A 15,000-nucleotide genomic window follows, 5' to 3' on the forward strand; every position below is an offset into this window, starting at 1 on the left:
ACAGTAGTACCTTTTAATATTTTTGACAATGGAAAAATCCATTTTAATTAAATTTACAAATTTGTGCTCTATCATTCCTCTAACATACCATATCTGCATCAATCCCTGAATAAAAACACAACAGTCCTAAAACAATCTCTGAAATGAATACACTACTTTCCAAAACAAGAACAACTTAAAGTGAAACTTTCCATTTACCTCGTTATTGGTATAATGGAGCTCCATGGACTGTCCAAAGGCAGTTTTAGCTTTCGACCTCAGATGTTCCAGTCTAACTGGTCGGGGGAACTGAAGGATTCTGTGTAAATGGAATTTTAAAACATCTTATTTTCTGAGGAAGAGTTAGCATGCCTCAACAGTTACCTTTCGGATAAACTGAAATTAAGTAAAGATATAAACGCCCACTGTACATGAGCACCACAATGGCTTGTTTTGGATCAAGTGCACTAATTCTCAACACAAAGTTCAAAAACTCTGAAGTCTGTTCTATTCTAATACAAATTACAAACAGGAAATCTCACAAAGCTCTGCAGTTTGTAATTTGCACTGAAACTGTTATATGAGTATTAAAGGGAAATGTAAAATGTTCGCTGAAGAAAATAATTAAACTTAACTATGTGATATCCATACTATGAAATGGAAGAAAACTGTTAAAAAGAATAAAGTCATTCTTTGGGGATTCAAATTTTGATTTCTCGTACCCTTATCAACTCAACATTTAAATATAAATATTTTTAAGGAATTAAAAAAAATTAATTCTAGTATTTCTTCCTATGTCGCAATGGATTAGCCTGTGCTGCTCCCGGGAACATGCGTCTAAGCCTGGAAACCACTCTACTAGCCTGTAAGCTCTGTCAGGCAGGGACCATCTGCTCACTGACTGGTCCCTCAGGGCCCAGCAGACAACAAGCACTCAATAAATAGTGCCCCACGAAGGAAAAAAACACACTGAAAATACCCATAAAAGAACTGTAAGTAGAAAAAGCAGAATGGACGACACTTATAGAGCATATCTAGCATATTGCATTTTTAAAAACCATATCTCTGTGTAAAACATTTTACATCTCAGGTTATATGATTTATGAGCCTTTTTAAAGTCTTTAAAATGAATAGATCTTTCATTAAATTAATGAGACACGAATAACAAACATGAAATCCCATATTCTCCAACTCCAAATAGTCTTGTTAATAATTCTGTTGTTAACCATCACCACCCACCTCTGCTACTGTAAGAAGATACAGACCCGGAAGAAGACTAGGCTTACCCCACTCCTAAATAATTCACAGCCACCATTCCAACTCATTTCCCTCAATGTTACTATTTAAGTACATGTCGTATGTTGAGAATAATCAAAATTGTGAATGTTGCCAGCTGGCGTGGCTCAGTGGTTGAGTGTCGACCTATGAACCAAGAGGTCACGGTTCGATTCCCAGTTTGGGCATATGATCGGGTTGCAGGCTAGATCTCCAGGGTGGGGTGTGCAGGAGGCAGGCGATCAATGGTACTCTCTCATCATTGATGTTTCTCTCTCTCTCTCTCTGTCCCTCTCCCTTTCTCTCTGAAGTCAATAAAAAATATATATATTTTTAAAATTGTGAATGTTAAGTCCACATACATAATTCTGTAGAGTATAACATGATAAGGAGATTTATAAGGAGATAATATGATTATGATAAGTAAAAATAAAAGAAAATGATAATATTCAAAGGCTGCATTATGTAATGATCTTATTTACTTCCGAATATTGCAAAGTAAAAACATTTATCTTTCTATTGTTTAGCCTGAATTTTGATAGTTTCTATCTTAAGTTTAAATACATGTTACACGTTATCAAGGACTATTCCATTCTCAATTTGTAAGCCACGAGCCTTCATTAAAATATAGAAAGAACCTTTAATGGCTTTAACTAGAACACGCATTTAATTAAGTTGATAATCTGAATTGTAATGTTTCTTTCCTTACCTTTTTTCTCCTCTATGCTCAAATTTGACTCGGACATCGTTCTGTAATGAAATGATAAATCATTTCAGAAATCAAATAAAACTTTTTTTTTTTTTCCTTAGTCATGCATTTAAAACAGAGCAGAGGGGCCCTAGCTGGTTTGGCTCAGTGGATAGAGCATTGGCCTGCAGACTAAAGGGCCCTAGGTTCGATTCTGGTCAAGGGCATGTACCTCGTTTGCAGGCTCAATCCCCAGGAGGGGCCATGCAGGAGGCAGTCAATCGATGATGTTCCTCTCTCATAAATGTTTCTATCCCTCTATCCCACGCCCTTCCTCTACTGTCTAAAAATCTAATAATAATAATAATAATAATAATAATAATAATAAAAACCAGAGCTGACGGGGAAGGTTTCATTTCAGGATCAACTCCAATAAATTGATAGGGTCTGCCAAAAAGCCAGGTTGAGAATTATGTTGCTGAATTTGGGGTCAAGAGGGAAGATCAACAGGATCTGTTAATGTGGCATCATGGGCATGAGACACTTGCTAATCCTGTTAGAGAGAAATTTAGCATACTGTATTTTTATTTTTTAGGGCAACATCCCAAACAAATTTTATCTATAAGAATCAAAATGGCCCTGCCTGGTGTTGCTAAATGGTTAGAGCCCTGGCCCCAGCACCGAAGGGTTTTGGATTCGATTCCTGGTCAAGGGCACATAGCTGGGTTGTGGGTTCGATCCCCACCCCCTGGTCAGGGCACATGCGAAAGGCAACTGGGGATGTGTCTCTCTCACATCAATCTCTCTCTCTCCCGCTCCTTTCTCCCTCCCTTCCACTCTCTGAAAAGCAATGAAAAAAATATTCTCTGTTGAGAATTAACAAAAAGAATCAAAATGATCCTCATTTGTAAATATACAGAATAGATGACTTTAAATTAAAAAATTGCTTATCTTATGTGCTTTAAGAATGGATGAAACAACTTCAGAGAGCAGTTACCACATTAAATGTAATTCTATCATTTTTTAAACACACACTTATAAAAAATGTTTAACAAAATATTTGATTCAAAAGTATAAAAGCTAAATACTTTAAGCAAAACCTCTATAAGATCAAGATATTCAAGAAAAATAATTCACAGAACAATATAAATTTATTAAAATATTATTGAAACAAATACCTGTTTTTTTGGTGATAAAGATTTTGTTTTTCTGTTTTCTTGTAAGGATAATGCTGGTCGACTGGCCTTATGAAGAACAGCCAAATCTTGCATGATTGAGTTCAAAGCTTGCTGATCATCTAGGTATTTTTAAAATAACATAGTCAGACTTGTAATTTCAATATGTATTTACTACTGACACCAAACACAAAATTTATAATAAAATTTAATGCAAAAATCTAGAACATTTTCAATGCCTATGCTTGTTATTTTGGTGAAATAAAATTTCCATTTAGAAACTGAAGAGCAGTAATGGTAGAATAGCACAGCCATGAGCACTAGCATCATACTGGGCGTCCGTACATGAGATTTTTACAGGCAAAATAAAGTCATTCCGATTCTTCTAATGATGTAACATCCTAGAATATGGGTCGAAACAGCTTTATTATGACAAGTTCTTTTCTATTACACCTAAACAAAACATCACAAGACATCTAAAATCTTAAATAAAACAAGTGGCGGGGGGGGGGGGGGGGGGGATAACTTTCTATAAATACCATCATTACTTAGCATTTCTGTTCAAAGTACAGAATTCCTTTTAGAGTTTTTCTCTTTCATCAGACTTCAAGTCAGAAACAACAAAAGCTTTGCCTACAGATTTTATGAAGTGTTTTCTTGAACTTCTTCTCCATAAGGTTCAATAAGACTACAAACATTTAAAAACTCTTTAATGATCTCAACCTGGAACAATTCAAAAGGTAACAATACAAGAAAAATCCATTCCCAAGGGAAAAAAACACTAAACCCATAAAACTGAGTGAAAGAATCATGAACCATAAATTTTTAATTTTTTCCAAACAGATCAAAGATTTCTTCATAAGACTATGAGCATGAGCCTCCTAGTAATGCCAATTATATACTCTGGAAAACTTCAGGGACAATATGATTGATTTTCACTAGTAAATCAATTCCACTAATAATAACCAACAATTGGTTAAAAAAAAAAAAAAAGGAATTGAGAAACTTTACAGCTTACATTTTAAAATGTAACCATTTTTGCCCGGCCAGTGTGGCTCAGTGGTTGAGCGTTGACCTGTGAACCAGGAGGTCACAGTTGGATTCCCAGTCAGGGCACATGCCTGTGTTGCGGGCTCAATTCCTATTAGGGAGCATGCAAGAGGCAGCCAATCTATGATTCTCTTTCATCATTGATGTTTCTATCTCTCCCTCCCTCTCCCTTTCTCTCTGAAATCAATACAAATATATTTTTAAAAAAGTAACCATTTTGGTGAGTAATAATTTATGTTCCAAAATAGTAATAATAAAACATGCTTTATCTTGTAATGAAAAATCGTTTAAATGAATGTGCCAATTCAATGGCTTCATCGTCTTTCAAACACACAAATACCTGACTTCTCTAATACGTTAATTTTTGTAACATTCAATATATTGTTTTGTAGTGAAAATATTTGCACATTAAAATGAAAATTAATGGCTCCAAGGGTTTTATTAATAAATTCCAGGTTTAGAGAAAATTTTATAAGTAACCTTTGTAAAATAAAATCTCATCAAAATGTTAGCTTAGCCCAAGAGTAACTGAGCCCATGGGTATAATATAATCACAACATGTGTACTGTCCATAGGTCCAAGTCAGACTATGTCATTTATTGATAAAAATAAATCTTTCCTTAGAAAAATATTAGCTGAGAATGATCTCAACTGAAATGAAATTATATGATATAACCTTCTTGAGAAAGGTAACATCCTTAATTCTGTACTGGGTGAGGGGAATTCTAATACTTAAACATATCTATGTTTTAATTACTTTCTTCATTAGAAAAAAACTTAAACACTTGAATTTAGGTATTTTTACATGTTTCATATCATAATACCAAAATAAACAAGTGACTGGGGAGGCTTTGGCTTAAATCTCTTATCACACTTACATACACTAATTTCCTGGTTTTGTTCTTTAAAAAGTACTGTTTTCTATCATACGTGTACAAAAATAAAGAGGGCTATTTGAATATAAGTAACTTCTTAGAGCAGTGGTTCTCAACCTTCCTAATGCCGTGACCCTTTAATACAGTTCCTCATGTTGTGGTGACCCCAAACCATAATATTATTTTCGTTGCTACTTCATAACTGTAATTTTGCTACTGTTATGAATTGTAATGTAAATATCTGATCTGCAGGATGTATTTTCATTGTTACAAATTGAACATAATTAAAGCATAGTGATTAATCACAAAAACAATATGTAATTATATATGTGTTTTGCGATGGTCTTAGGCGACCCCTGTGAAAGGGTCGTTCGACCCCCAAAGGGGTTGCGACCCACAGGTTGAGAACCGCTGTCTTAGAGAGATGACATACTAATAAAGAGCAACTTAATTGAGTTCCTTCTTTTTCTGGCTTGAAGAAGTATCACATGGTAGATAAATACCTGATAGGCAACTTACTTTGAGGAAGCTGACAAGATGTAAGCTAACAAATCCACAAAAGATCAAGCAAAGTGTGAGCAGAAATACACCACGAGCACTTTTCTAACAATTCTTAGACTGTTTTCCTCAAGAACCTCTGTGGTGGTGATCAGTACTAGACAGATAAGACAGGCTGTAACTGTCATAAAGATCATGAGTTGATCAATAGGCAGTAAGGATAGCCAGAGGGCCCCACGGTTGACCGATAGTCACACAGACGAAGCAGTGTGTTTCTGACACATGTTGAAAGGACATTTAGTTAAGCACAAAACCAGAATATATTTGGGAAATCATTTCAAGTAAAATATTTTATTAGGCATGTTTAATTAGATACCTTATATGCTTATTCATTATACTTAAAATAATTATAGGAGAATATCCTCAATAAAAAATTCAAATATCTGTGAATCATACTTTAAAATATTCATGTTTTTCTATGACTACTTTGGTATATGTTCTTAAGCAATGGCTGTTCTTTGTTTTGTTGTTTTCTATAGTACAGTATTATTTGAGAAGGTAGAAATCAATTTGATTAACACACAGCCCAGATTGCAAGTATGACCAACCAAAATGAAAAGTTAATAGGAGTTCAGAAAAAGGATATCCAATTTAAAGCTGACAAAACTGGAGATTTTGGACCACACGATGGCACTGCACTCATGGTTACAGAGAGAAACCTCCATATCGTTTTCCATAGTGGCTACAAGTTTATCATGAATACAGAAAAAAAAAAAAAATTTCTCCCGTATTTTAGCCTTCAATTGTAGACAAAAAATTCTTTAGTTTGAACTTACCCATCATGACAACCAGCTCAACAATCTGAAAATTAGGGAAATGGTTCTCCCATCAGAATTCTTTATTGCCTTAGGAGGTAAAAGACAAACATTAATAATAAGAAACAGAAAAGGCAGACACACATACACAAAAATACCAGTATTAAAACCACTAATGAGAAACATACAATATTAATACTTTATACATTTTGCTGAGAACAAGGTCCTTTATTTTTCCTAGACACTCAATTATTGAGAACAAAAAATCATTATTATTTTAAATTAAGTTTAACTCAGTGTTTTTCAGGCTCCTGGCTTTTTAAGCTAAAAACAAAACCCAGAATTTTTGAGAATCAAAAATTGTCTTAAAGAGATAATCTAATAAACTCAAATTCCTACAGGACAATGGCAGGCATGAAGATGAGTAACATGGGTCATGCTTAGAGACGAAGAGAACCAAAAAGCGAGGACATCAACAAACACAGTAAAGACCTACAAAAATTCTCTCTTGTGTAAAAGAAAACATTGTCAGGATGTTTCAGAACTCTGAAATTAACCAAAGGCTTGCAGCAATCTAGGCAGCAATCAAGTATCTTAATAAAAAGAGAGAGATGGCGCTGGCTGGATAGCTCAGTGTGTTGGAGCATCGTTCTGAGGCACCAAGGTTGAGGGTTTGGTCCCTGGTCAGGACACATACAAGAAACAATCAGTGAACAAATAAATAAATGGAACAACAAATCTCTCTCTCCTCTCTCTCTCGCTCTCTCTCTCCCTCCCTCCCTCCTTCAGAGCGAGCATGCAAGAGACCACCTTGTGGTGTTCTGACCCTCCCTACTCCTATCTCCCTGCCCTCTACTCCAGCGCCAAAGTAGCAATGTACACCGACAGCCCTCAGTCCGCCTGTAAGCCACAGGAGAGGACAGAATGGGGAGGAGTGCCTTCAAAGTCCGATTCTCCCCCAATTGTCATTATGTGACCTCTCTAGTGGTTGGATGGTGAGCACCACTTGAAAGGCTGTCTATTTAACCTGACTCAGAGCTCTTTCAATGCAAAAAGCTTAGGGTGCTTGTTAAAATCAATTAGGCAATTAGTACAATATTTTAACTGTCTGAGAAAGGGGAAAACAGTTGTGGGCAAACGAATAGTTAAGAAAAATAAAGTTCTTTAAAAGAAAAGCTAAGGAACAAATTGGACAGCATGGTTCCATATACAGGAAAAAAAGACATCAACAGAAAATGACCCTTAGGAAACCTAAGTTAGAGTTAGACTAACAAAACAAAAGACATTAAATCAACTATTTTAAATATGTTCAAAGAACTAAGGAAGCCATGTCTAAGGAGCTAAGGATGTCTGAGAATGATTTCTCAGCAAACAGAATATCAACAAAGAAACAAAAATTATACAAAAGGAACCAGATAGAAATTTTGGAGTTAGAAAGTACAATAACTAAAACCATCAAGCATGCCAACAAATGCATAATAGGAATCCCAGAAGGAGAGGAGGAAAAGAAGGGGGCAGATATAGTATTTTAAGAGCCAAAACCTCCAAATTTTATGAAAACAATGTGTACATCCCAAAAACTCAACAAACTCCAAGTAGGAAAAAAAATCGAAGTGATTCACACCTAGAAATGTCATAATCACAATGTTGAAAGACAAAGAATCTTAAGAGCAGCAACAGAGAAGAAACTCATCATGTACAAGAGATACTCAACTGATTTCTCACTGGTAACCTAGGAGACCAGAAGGCAAGAAAATGACATTTGAAGCGCTAAAGAAAAAGACTGTGAAACAAGAATTCTGTATACAGCAACACCATCCTGCAAAACTGAAGCCAATATTAAGACATTCCAAGATAAACAAGCACAGAGAATTCATTACAACCAGACTTGCCTTACAAGAAATATAAAAGAAGCCCTTCAGGCTGTAATGCAAGGACACTAGGCAGAAAATCCAATCCACAGGCAAAAAGAACACCAGTAAGGATAATTATATAAGTAAAGATAAAAGGCAAAATCAGCATACCTTTTGTTTCTAACTCTTCATTTCTCCTGACTGTGGTAAGTACAAAACTGATCCACCCTAAAGATTTCCAAGCACCAATTCCTAGAATTTCTGCATATAATCACTTTACATGACAAACGGGAATTTTTAAAATATGATAAATTAAGAAACTTTAAATGGGAAGATTATTTGGTTGGACTCCACATAACCACAGTGGTCCTTAAAAATGACAGGAAAAGCAGCAAAGTGAGTGTCAGTGATGCTGCATAAGAAAGGCGTGACTAGTCATTGTTAGCTTTGCACATGGAATGGGGTGGTGGGGTGGTGGTGATAATTCCATGGAGTGGATGGATGCAGGAAGCTTCTAGAAAGTGGAAAAGGCAAGAAAATGGATTCTCCTCTAGAACCTTCAGAAGGAACACAGCAATGCTGACACTTTGATTTTAGCCCAGAGAAACTAATTACAGATTTTTACTTCCAAAACTGTAAGATAATAAACTGAAGTTGTTTTAAGCCACCAAATTTGTGGGATTCTGTTATAGCAGTATGTAGGGAGTATTTAAGACCACCCCAGTTTCCTACCATCAACAAATCAATAAATGATAAGTGCTGGAGAGGATGTGGAGGAAAGGGAACCCTAGTGCACTGCCGGTAGGAATGCAGACTGGTGCAGCCATTATGGAAAACAGTATGGAGTTTCCTCAAAAAATTAAATGTGGAACAGCCATTTGACCCAGTGATCCCACTTCTAGGAATGTACCCTAAGAAACCCGAAACACCAATCAGAAAGAATGTATGCACCCCTGTGTTTACAGCAGCACAATTTACAATAGCTAAAATCTGGAAACAGTCCAAGTGTCCATCAGTAGAAGAGTGAATAAAGAAGCTGTGGTACATTTACACCATGAACTACTATGCAGCAGTAAAAAAGAAGAATCTCTTACCCTTTGAGACAGCATGGAGGGACCTGGAGAGTGTTATGCTAAGTGAAATAAGTCAGTCAGAGAAAGACAAGTATCACATGATCTCACTCATATGTGGAATCTAATGAACAAAATAAACTGATGAACGGAGTGGATCCAGAGACACGGAAGCATCTCAGAGAGAACGTGGGGGGGGGGGGGGGATCAACCAAAGACCTTGTATTCATATATGTATAACCCATGGACACAGAGAGTGGAGCGGTGAGGGCAGGGGTGGTTTGGAGGGGGTCGATGGGGGAAAAAAGGGGACATATGTAAAACTTTCAACAATAAAGTTTTAAAAGGCCACCCCAGTTTCAATGAATTGCTAGAGGGACTCACAGGATTCAACAATGTTAGGGCTGATCATACAGACACATGATCTACCTAGCACATACCAAAATTTCCGATTCCCAAGAATAAAAGCAGGTGTTCAGCATAAACTATATTGTTTGTAAGCAACTTAGGCATAGTAAGCCATTCTTATTAGTTAGGCAGGTGGGAACCCTTCTGAAATTCAAGTTCTCAGATGTCAGCCACGGGTGGACATAAGCAGTTCTTTCTAACGATAAGCAGTGAGGCCTGCTATGTTAACTCCTTCCTACACTAGCAGCAACAGGAAACTAATACGCACACAAATTTAAAGAAACTGCATAAAGCAATCATCGTAAGTGTGTTACTGGATATACAATATAAAAAATGTAATTTGTATAAAAGCAACACCAAGAAAAGGGAAAAGATGAAGTTTTATTAAACATGTTTGTATACCACTGCAATTAAGTTGATATTAATTCAATCTACACTGTTTTAATTGAGATGTTAATTTTAATTACAAGGTTCAAACATTAAAAACTAAATGTAAAAAGAAGTAAAAGAAACAAGAGAATTAAAATAGCACACTAAAAATATCTAACCCAGCTGGCGTGGCTCAGTGGTTGGGCACTGACCAGATCACGGTTCAATTCTCGGTCAGAGTACATGACTCCAGTCAGGACACATGCCCGGGTTGTGGGCTTGATCCCCAGTAGGGGGCATGCAGGAGGCAGCCGATCCATGATTCTCTCTCATCGATGTTTCTATCTTTCTCTTCCTCTCTCTTCCCCTCTGAAATCAATAAAAATATATTTTAAAAGATCTAACACAAAAGAAGGTAGCAATAAAGAAATGAGGAACAAAAAGAGACATAATACACATAAGACAAATATAAAATGGCAGGTGTAATCCTACCTTATGCGTAATTACATTGAATATACATGGAATGAACAAACCAGTTAAAAGGCAGACATCAGCAGAATAGATTTTAAAAAGCATGGTCCAACTATATGCCATCTACAACACTTTATTTTTTTTATATATTTTATTGATTTTTTACAGAGAGGAAGGAAGAGGGATAGAGAGTTAGAAACATCGAGAGAGAAACATCGATCAGCTGCCTTCTGCACACTCCCTACTGGGGATGTGCCCGCAACCAAGGTACATGCCCTTGACCGGAATCGAACCTGGGACCATTCAGTCCACAGGCCGCCGCTCTATCCACTGAGCCAAACCGGTTAGGGCATACAACACTTTAGATTCAAAGGCAAAATAGGTTGAAAGTAAAAGAATGGGAAAAGATATACCATGCAAATAGTACCAAAAGATATCTGGAGTGGTTATACTAAGCGCAGACAAAATAGAATCTAGTATATGTAGCTGGGTGGGGCTCAGTTGGTTGGAGTACTGTCCTGTACACCAAAAGGCTGCAGGTTCAATCTCCAGATTGGGGCAAGTACAGGACGCAACAGATTGGTTTCCCTCTCACATTGACATTTCTCTCTCTCTCTCTCTCAATCAATAAACATATCCTCGAGTGAGGATTTAAAATAAAAAAAGAATATAGTATAAAAAAATTTTTGAGCCCTAGCCGGTTTGGCTCAGTGGATAGAGTGTCGAACTGCAGACTGAAGAGTCCCAGGTTCAATTCCAGTCAAGGGCACATGCCGGGATTGCGGGCTCAATCCCCAGTGGGGGGCATGCAGGAGGCAGCTGATCAGTGATTCTCTCTCATCATTGATCTCTCCCTCTTTCCTCTCTGAAATCAATATTTAAAAAAAAATTTTGTTTTGAGGCAAAGAAGAATATTTATAATTAAAAAGACCTACTCATCAAGACAGTAATTATAAACATGTATGCACATAACCACAGACTCAAAATACATGAAGAAAAAAATGATAAACCTAAAAGTAGAAAATTCAAAAATAATAGTTAAAGATTTTAAAGCTTCTTTTCAATAATGAATAAAACAAATTGACAGAAAATCAATGAGAATACAGAAGACTTGAATAACACTATAAACTACTAGACTTAGTAGACATCTATAGAACACTCAAGTCCAAAACAGCAGAACACACATTCCTTTCAAATGCAAGTAGAACATTTTCCCCAGAGAGATCATATGTTAATGCAATAAAACTAATTGCAGTAAGTATACATGAAGTCATATGAAGTATGTTCCCTGACAACAATGTAATGAAATTAGAAATTAATAACAGAAGGAAATTTGGGGAATTCATGAATACGTGAAAATTAAAAACACACTCCTAAAGAACCAATGGGTCAAAAAAAAAAAAAAGTCGAGAGGGAAATTAGAAAATACTTTGAGATAAATAAAAATAAAAACAAAACATACTGAAACTTATTGAATGCACCTAAAGTACAATTTAGAGAGAAATTTATAACTATAATTGTTTATATTAAAAAACAAGATTTCAAATCAGTAGCCTAACTTTCTACCTTAAGACACTGAACAAAAAAGAGCATTTTGAACCAAAAGCAAACTGAAGGAAGGAAACAATAAGGATTAGAATGGAAATAAATAAACTATAAAATAAAAACACAATACAATTTTTAAAGATTAATGAAACAAAAAAACAATGGTTCTTTGAAAAAAATCAATAAAATCGACAAACTTTTAACCTGATTAATGAAGAAAAAAAGAGAAAAGTCACACAAATAACTAAACTCTGGGATTAAAGAAGGGGCATTACTACCAATCTTAGAGAAATAAAAAAGTATAAGAGAATAGTATAAATAACTGTATGTCAACAAATTAGGTCATCTAGATGAAACAGAGAAATTACTAGAAAGAAACTACAGAACTATAAAAAACAAAGAGATTGAGCCCTGGCCAGTGTGGCCCATAGTTAGAGCACTGGCCTGCACACCAAAGGGTTGTGGGTTCAATCCCGGTCCAGGGCATGTACTAGTTAGTACCTGGGTTGCAGGTTTGATCCCCAGCCCTGGTCAGGGCCCATGCAGAACAAAACCAATTGATTTGTCTCTCTCACATCGATGTTTTGTTCTCTCTCTCTCTCTTTCTCTCTCTCTCTCTCTCTAAAAATTAATGGAAAAAATATCCTCAGGTGAGGATTAACAAAACAAAAAAGCAAAAAGACTAAAGTAAATTTTTTTTTAAAGTTTCCATAAATAAGTCCCTGACCAGATGGCTTTAAACATTTAAGAATTACCACCAATTATCATTATTATTTTTTAAAAAGAGAATACTGAAGCCAGTATTATTCTGATAGCCAAACCAAACAGACATTACAAGAGAAAAACTACAGTTCAATACCTTTGTGACTATAGATAGAAAAATCCCTAACAAAATACTAGCAAATCTAATCCAGAACATAAAAAAAAGTTGCCCTAACCAGTTTGGCTCAGTGGATAGAGCGGCAGCCTGTGGACTGAAAGGTCCCAGGTTCGATTCTGGTCAAGGGCATGTACCTTGGTTGTGGGTACATCCCCAGTAGGAGGTGTGCAGGAGGCAGCTGATCGATGTTTCTCTCTCATCGATGTTTCTTACTCTCTATCCCTCTCCCTTCCTCTCTGTAAAAAACCAATAAAACATATTTTGGAAAAAAAAGTGGATTATGCATAATGCTTATGGGATATATCCCACAAAAGCAAGGTAGGTTCAGCATACAAAAATCAATCAATGTAAGATAAAAAGCAAAAACCATATGATCATCTCAACAGACACTGAGAAAGACTGTGGACCCTGAGAAAGAAGATACCAAGACAGACTCCTGATAGCTAACTGGGCTCAAATTTTAAAAAGAACCTAGTAACCATTTCTAAACAGGGTCCTCTCACACAAACCACACTTCAGGGAGAAGCCTGCAGTGAACTGCCTTCCTTCCTGCACTATTTTTTTGCCACCTGAGCCAGCCCTTATAAAGGAGTTCCTGGAATTGTATTTCAACCAATAGGACTGAGGCTTTCCTCATCCAATTAGAGCTGCTCATCTATATTCCCACCCCATCAGCCTCTCCACTGACCAATTAGAGCGGCTCCATTCTGACCAATTAGGATAGTGCTATTTGAACCAAACTATAGGGATTTGGTGAGGACTTGGTGGTGTGATCTGCAAGAAGAGGGACCAGGAGCAGGGACTTGTGTCTATTTAAGTCAGTTCCCCTCTGGCTCTGGGAGTGCACTTTCCTTTCTCCGGACTACTACGGATTGTTTCCCAGGCTGGAGATAAAGCTGAAGCAGCAAAGACATCTCTCCAGGGCACCAAGAAACAGACCTGAGCAGGTGAAACAGACCAGGGCTGTCGAGCCGCAGAGGGGCCTGGCCACAGAGGCTGCATCACAACCCTGCTGTTCCACAGCAATGTGTCCTCATAACTGAACGGTAACACAACTGAACTGTTCTCACGGCTGTTCTGTATCACAACTGAGTTGTCAGCAATGAATAAAATTTCCTTTATCACCACAACCCAAATTAAGAATTTCTGTTAGCATTGAATAGGCCCCAATGACCATCAGTTGACACACAAATGAAAAAAATAAACCAGACTTCATCACAATTAAACAAAAATAGTAAAAAGACAACCTACAGAATGAGAAAAGTATTTGCAAATCACACCTCTGATAAGGGTCTAGTATATAGAACACACAAAGAACTACTACAACCCAACAAGATAACTATGCCAATTATAAAATGGGCAAAGGATTTCAATAGACATTTCTCCAAAGAAGATATAAAAATGGCCAATTCAACTGAGTTTTTAAAAGGACAGCATCTGGGGAGCAAAAAAAGGACAATGATATAAAAAGGGGGAACAAAAAGGCTACAGGGAAATGATAGATGGCAGAAGTTGGTAAGTGGAGAATTACTAGAAACGGTTGGGCAAGGTGGTTTGGGACAGTGTCCACTCTGGTTTGGCAGCATTGCTTTTTTTCAGCAAAGACTCAGCACTGGGGCTGGGGCCACCATTAGGGACTGCAGGGAGAAGCCAAGCTAAGGTGTAGGAAACCTCTTAGCACAAGGGTCAGACAGGCCTTCGGTGCGGCTGCGGCGTGGAGTTCACAGTTCTCTGTAACCTGCCTAAGCAAGGCCGGCAGCTAGCGAAGTCGGGAAGGGAAGCGCAAGGTGTGATGGAGTTCAGAAACACAGTCCTACACTGCCTCTACAGACGGTTTCTACTGTACGTCCTTCCTTGTTTCAGAGCTTGCACTCCTGTCTTCCCTACCTGTCAAGGTCAGCTCAATCTGTGGTTCCCAACCTGCAGGGTCAGAAATCTGACCTAATAACAAGGGTTCCCGCAGCTTTGGCCTCCTCCTTTTCGGTGATCACAGCCCTGCCAGGTCAGAAATGCCCTTGGTCCTGGGTGGTCCCTCTCTCCGCACCTTCA

At 37.2% G+C, this 15,000-nt stretch overlaps 1 protein-coding gene across 1 annotated transcript in view; it reads right to left on the reverse strand.

Moving 5' to 3' along the window:
- The window catches only part of MAP3K2 (mitogen-activated protein kinase kinase kinase 2), a 35,531-nt gene extending 29,078 nt beyond the window's left edge, over positions 1–6,453 (reverse strand). Inside the window, exons 1-4 of the mRNA XM_005878525.2 lie at positions 6,377–6,453; positions 3,121–3,239; positions 1,964–2,004; positions 199–298 (exon numbers count right to left, since the gene is read on the reverse strand). Coding sequence (XP_005878587.1) covers positions 199–298; positions 1,964–2,004; positions 3,121–3,239; positions 6,377–6,383 — 267 coding nt within the window. The 5' untranslated portion in view covers positions 6,384–6,453. The remainder of the gene's footprint in view (positions 1–198; positions 299–1,963; positions 2,005–3,120; positions 3,240–6,376) is intronic.
- Positions 6,454–15,000: the final 8,547 nt, after the last annotated feature.

This window comes from Myotis brandtii, unplaced genomic scaffold (assembly GCF_000412655.1).
Source record: "Myotis brandtii unplaced genomic scaffold, ASM41265v1 scaffold563, whole genome shotgun sequence".
Classification (NCBI taxonomy): Eukaryota; Metazoa; Chordata; class Mammalia; order Chiroptera; family Vespertilionidae; genus Myotis; species Myotis brandtii.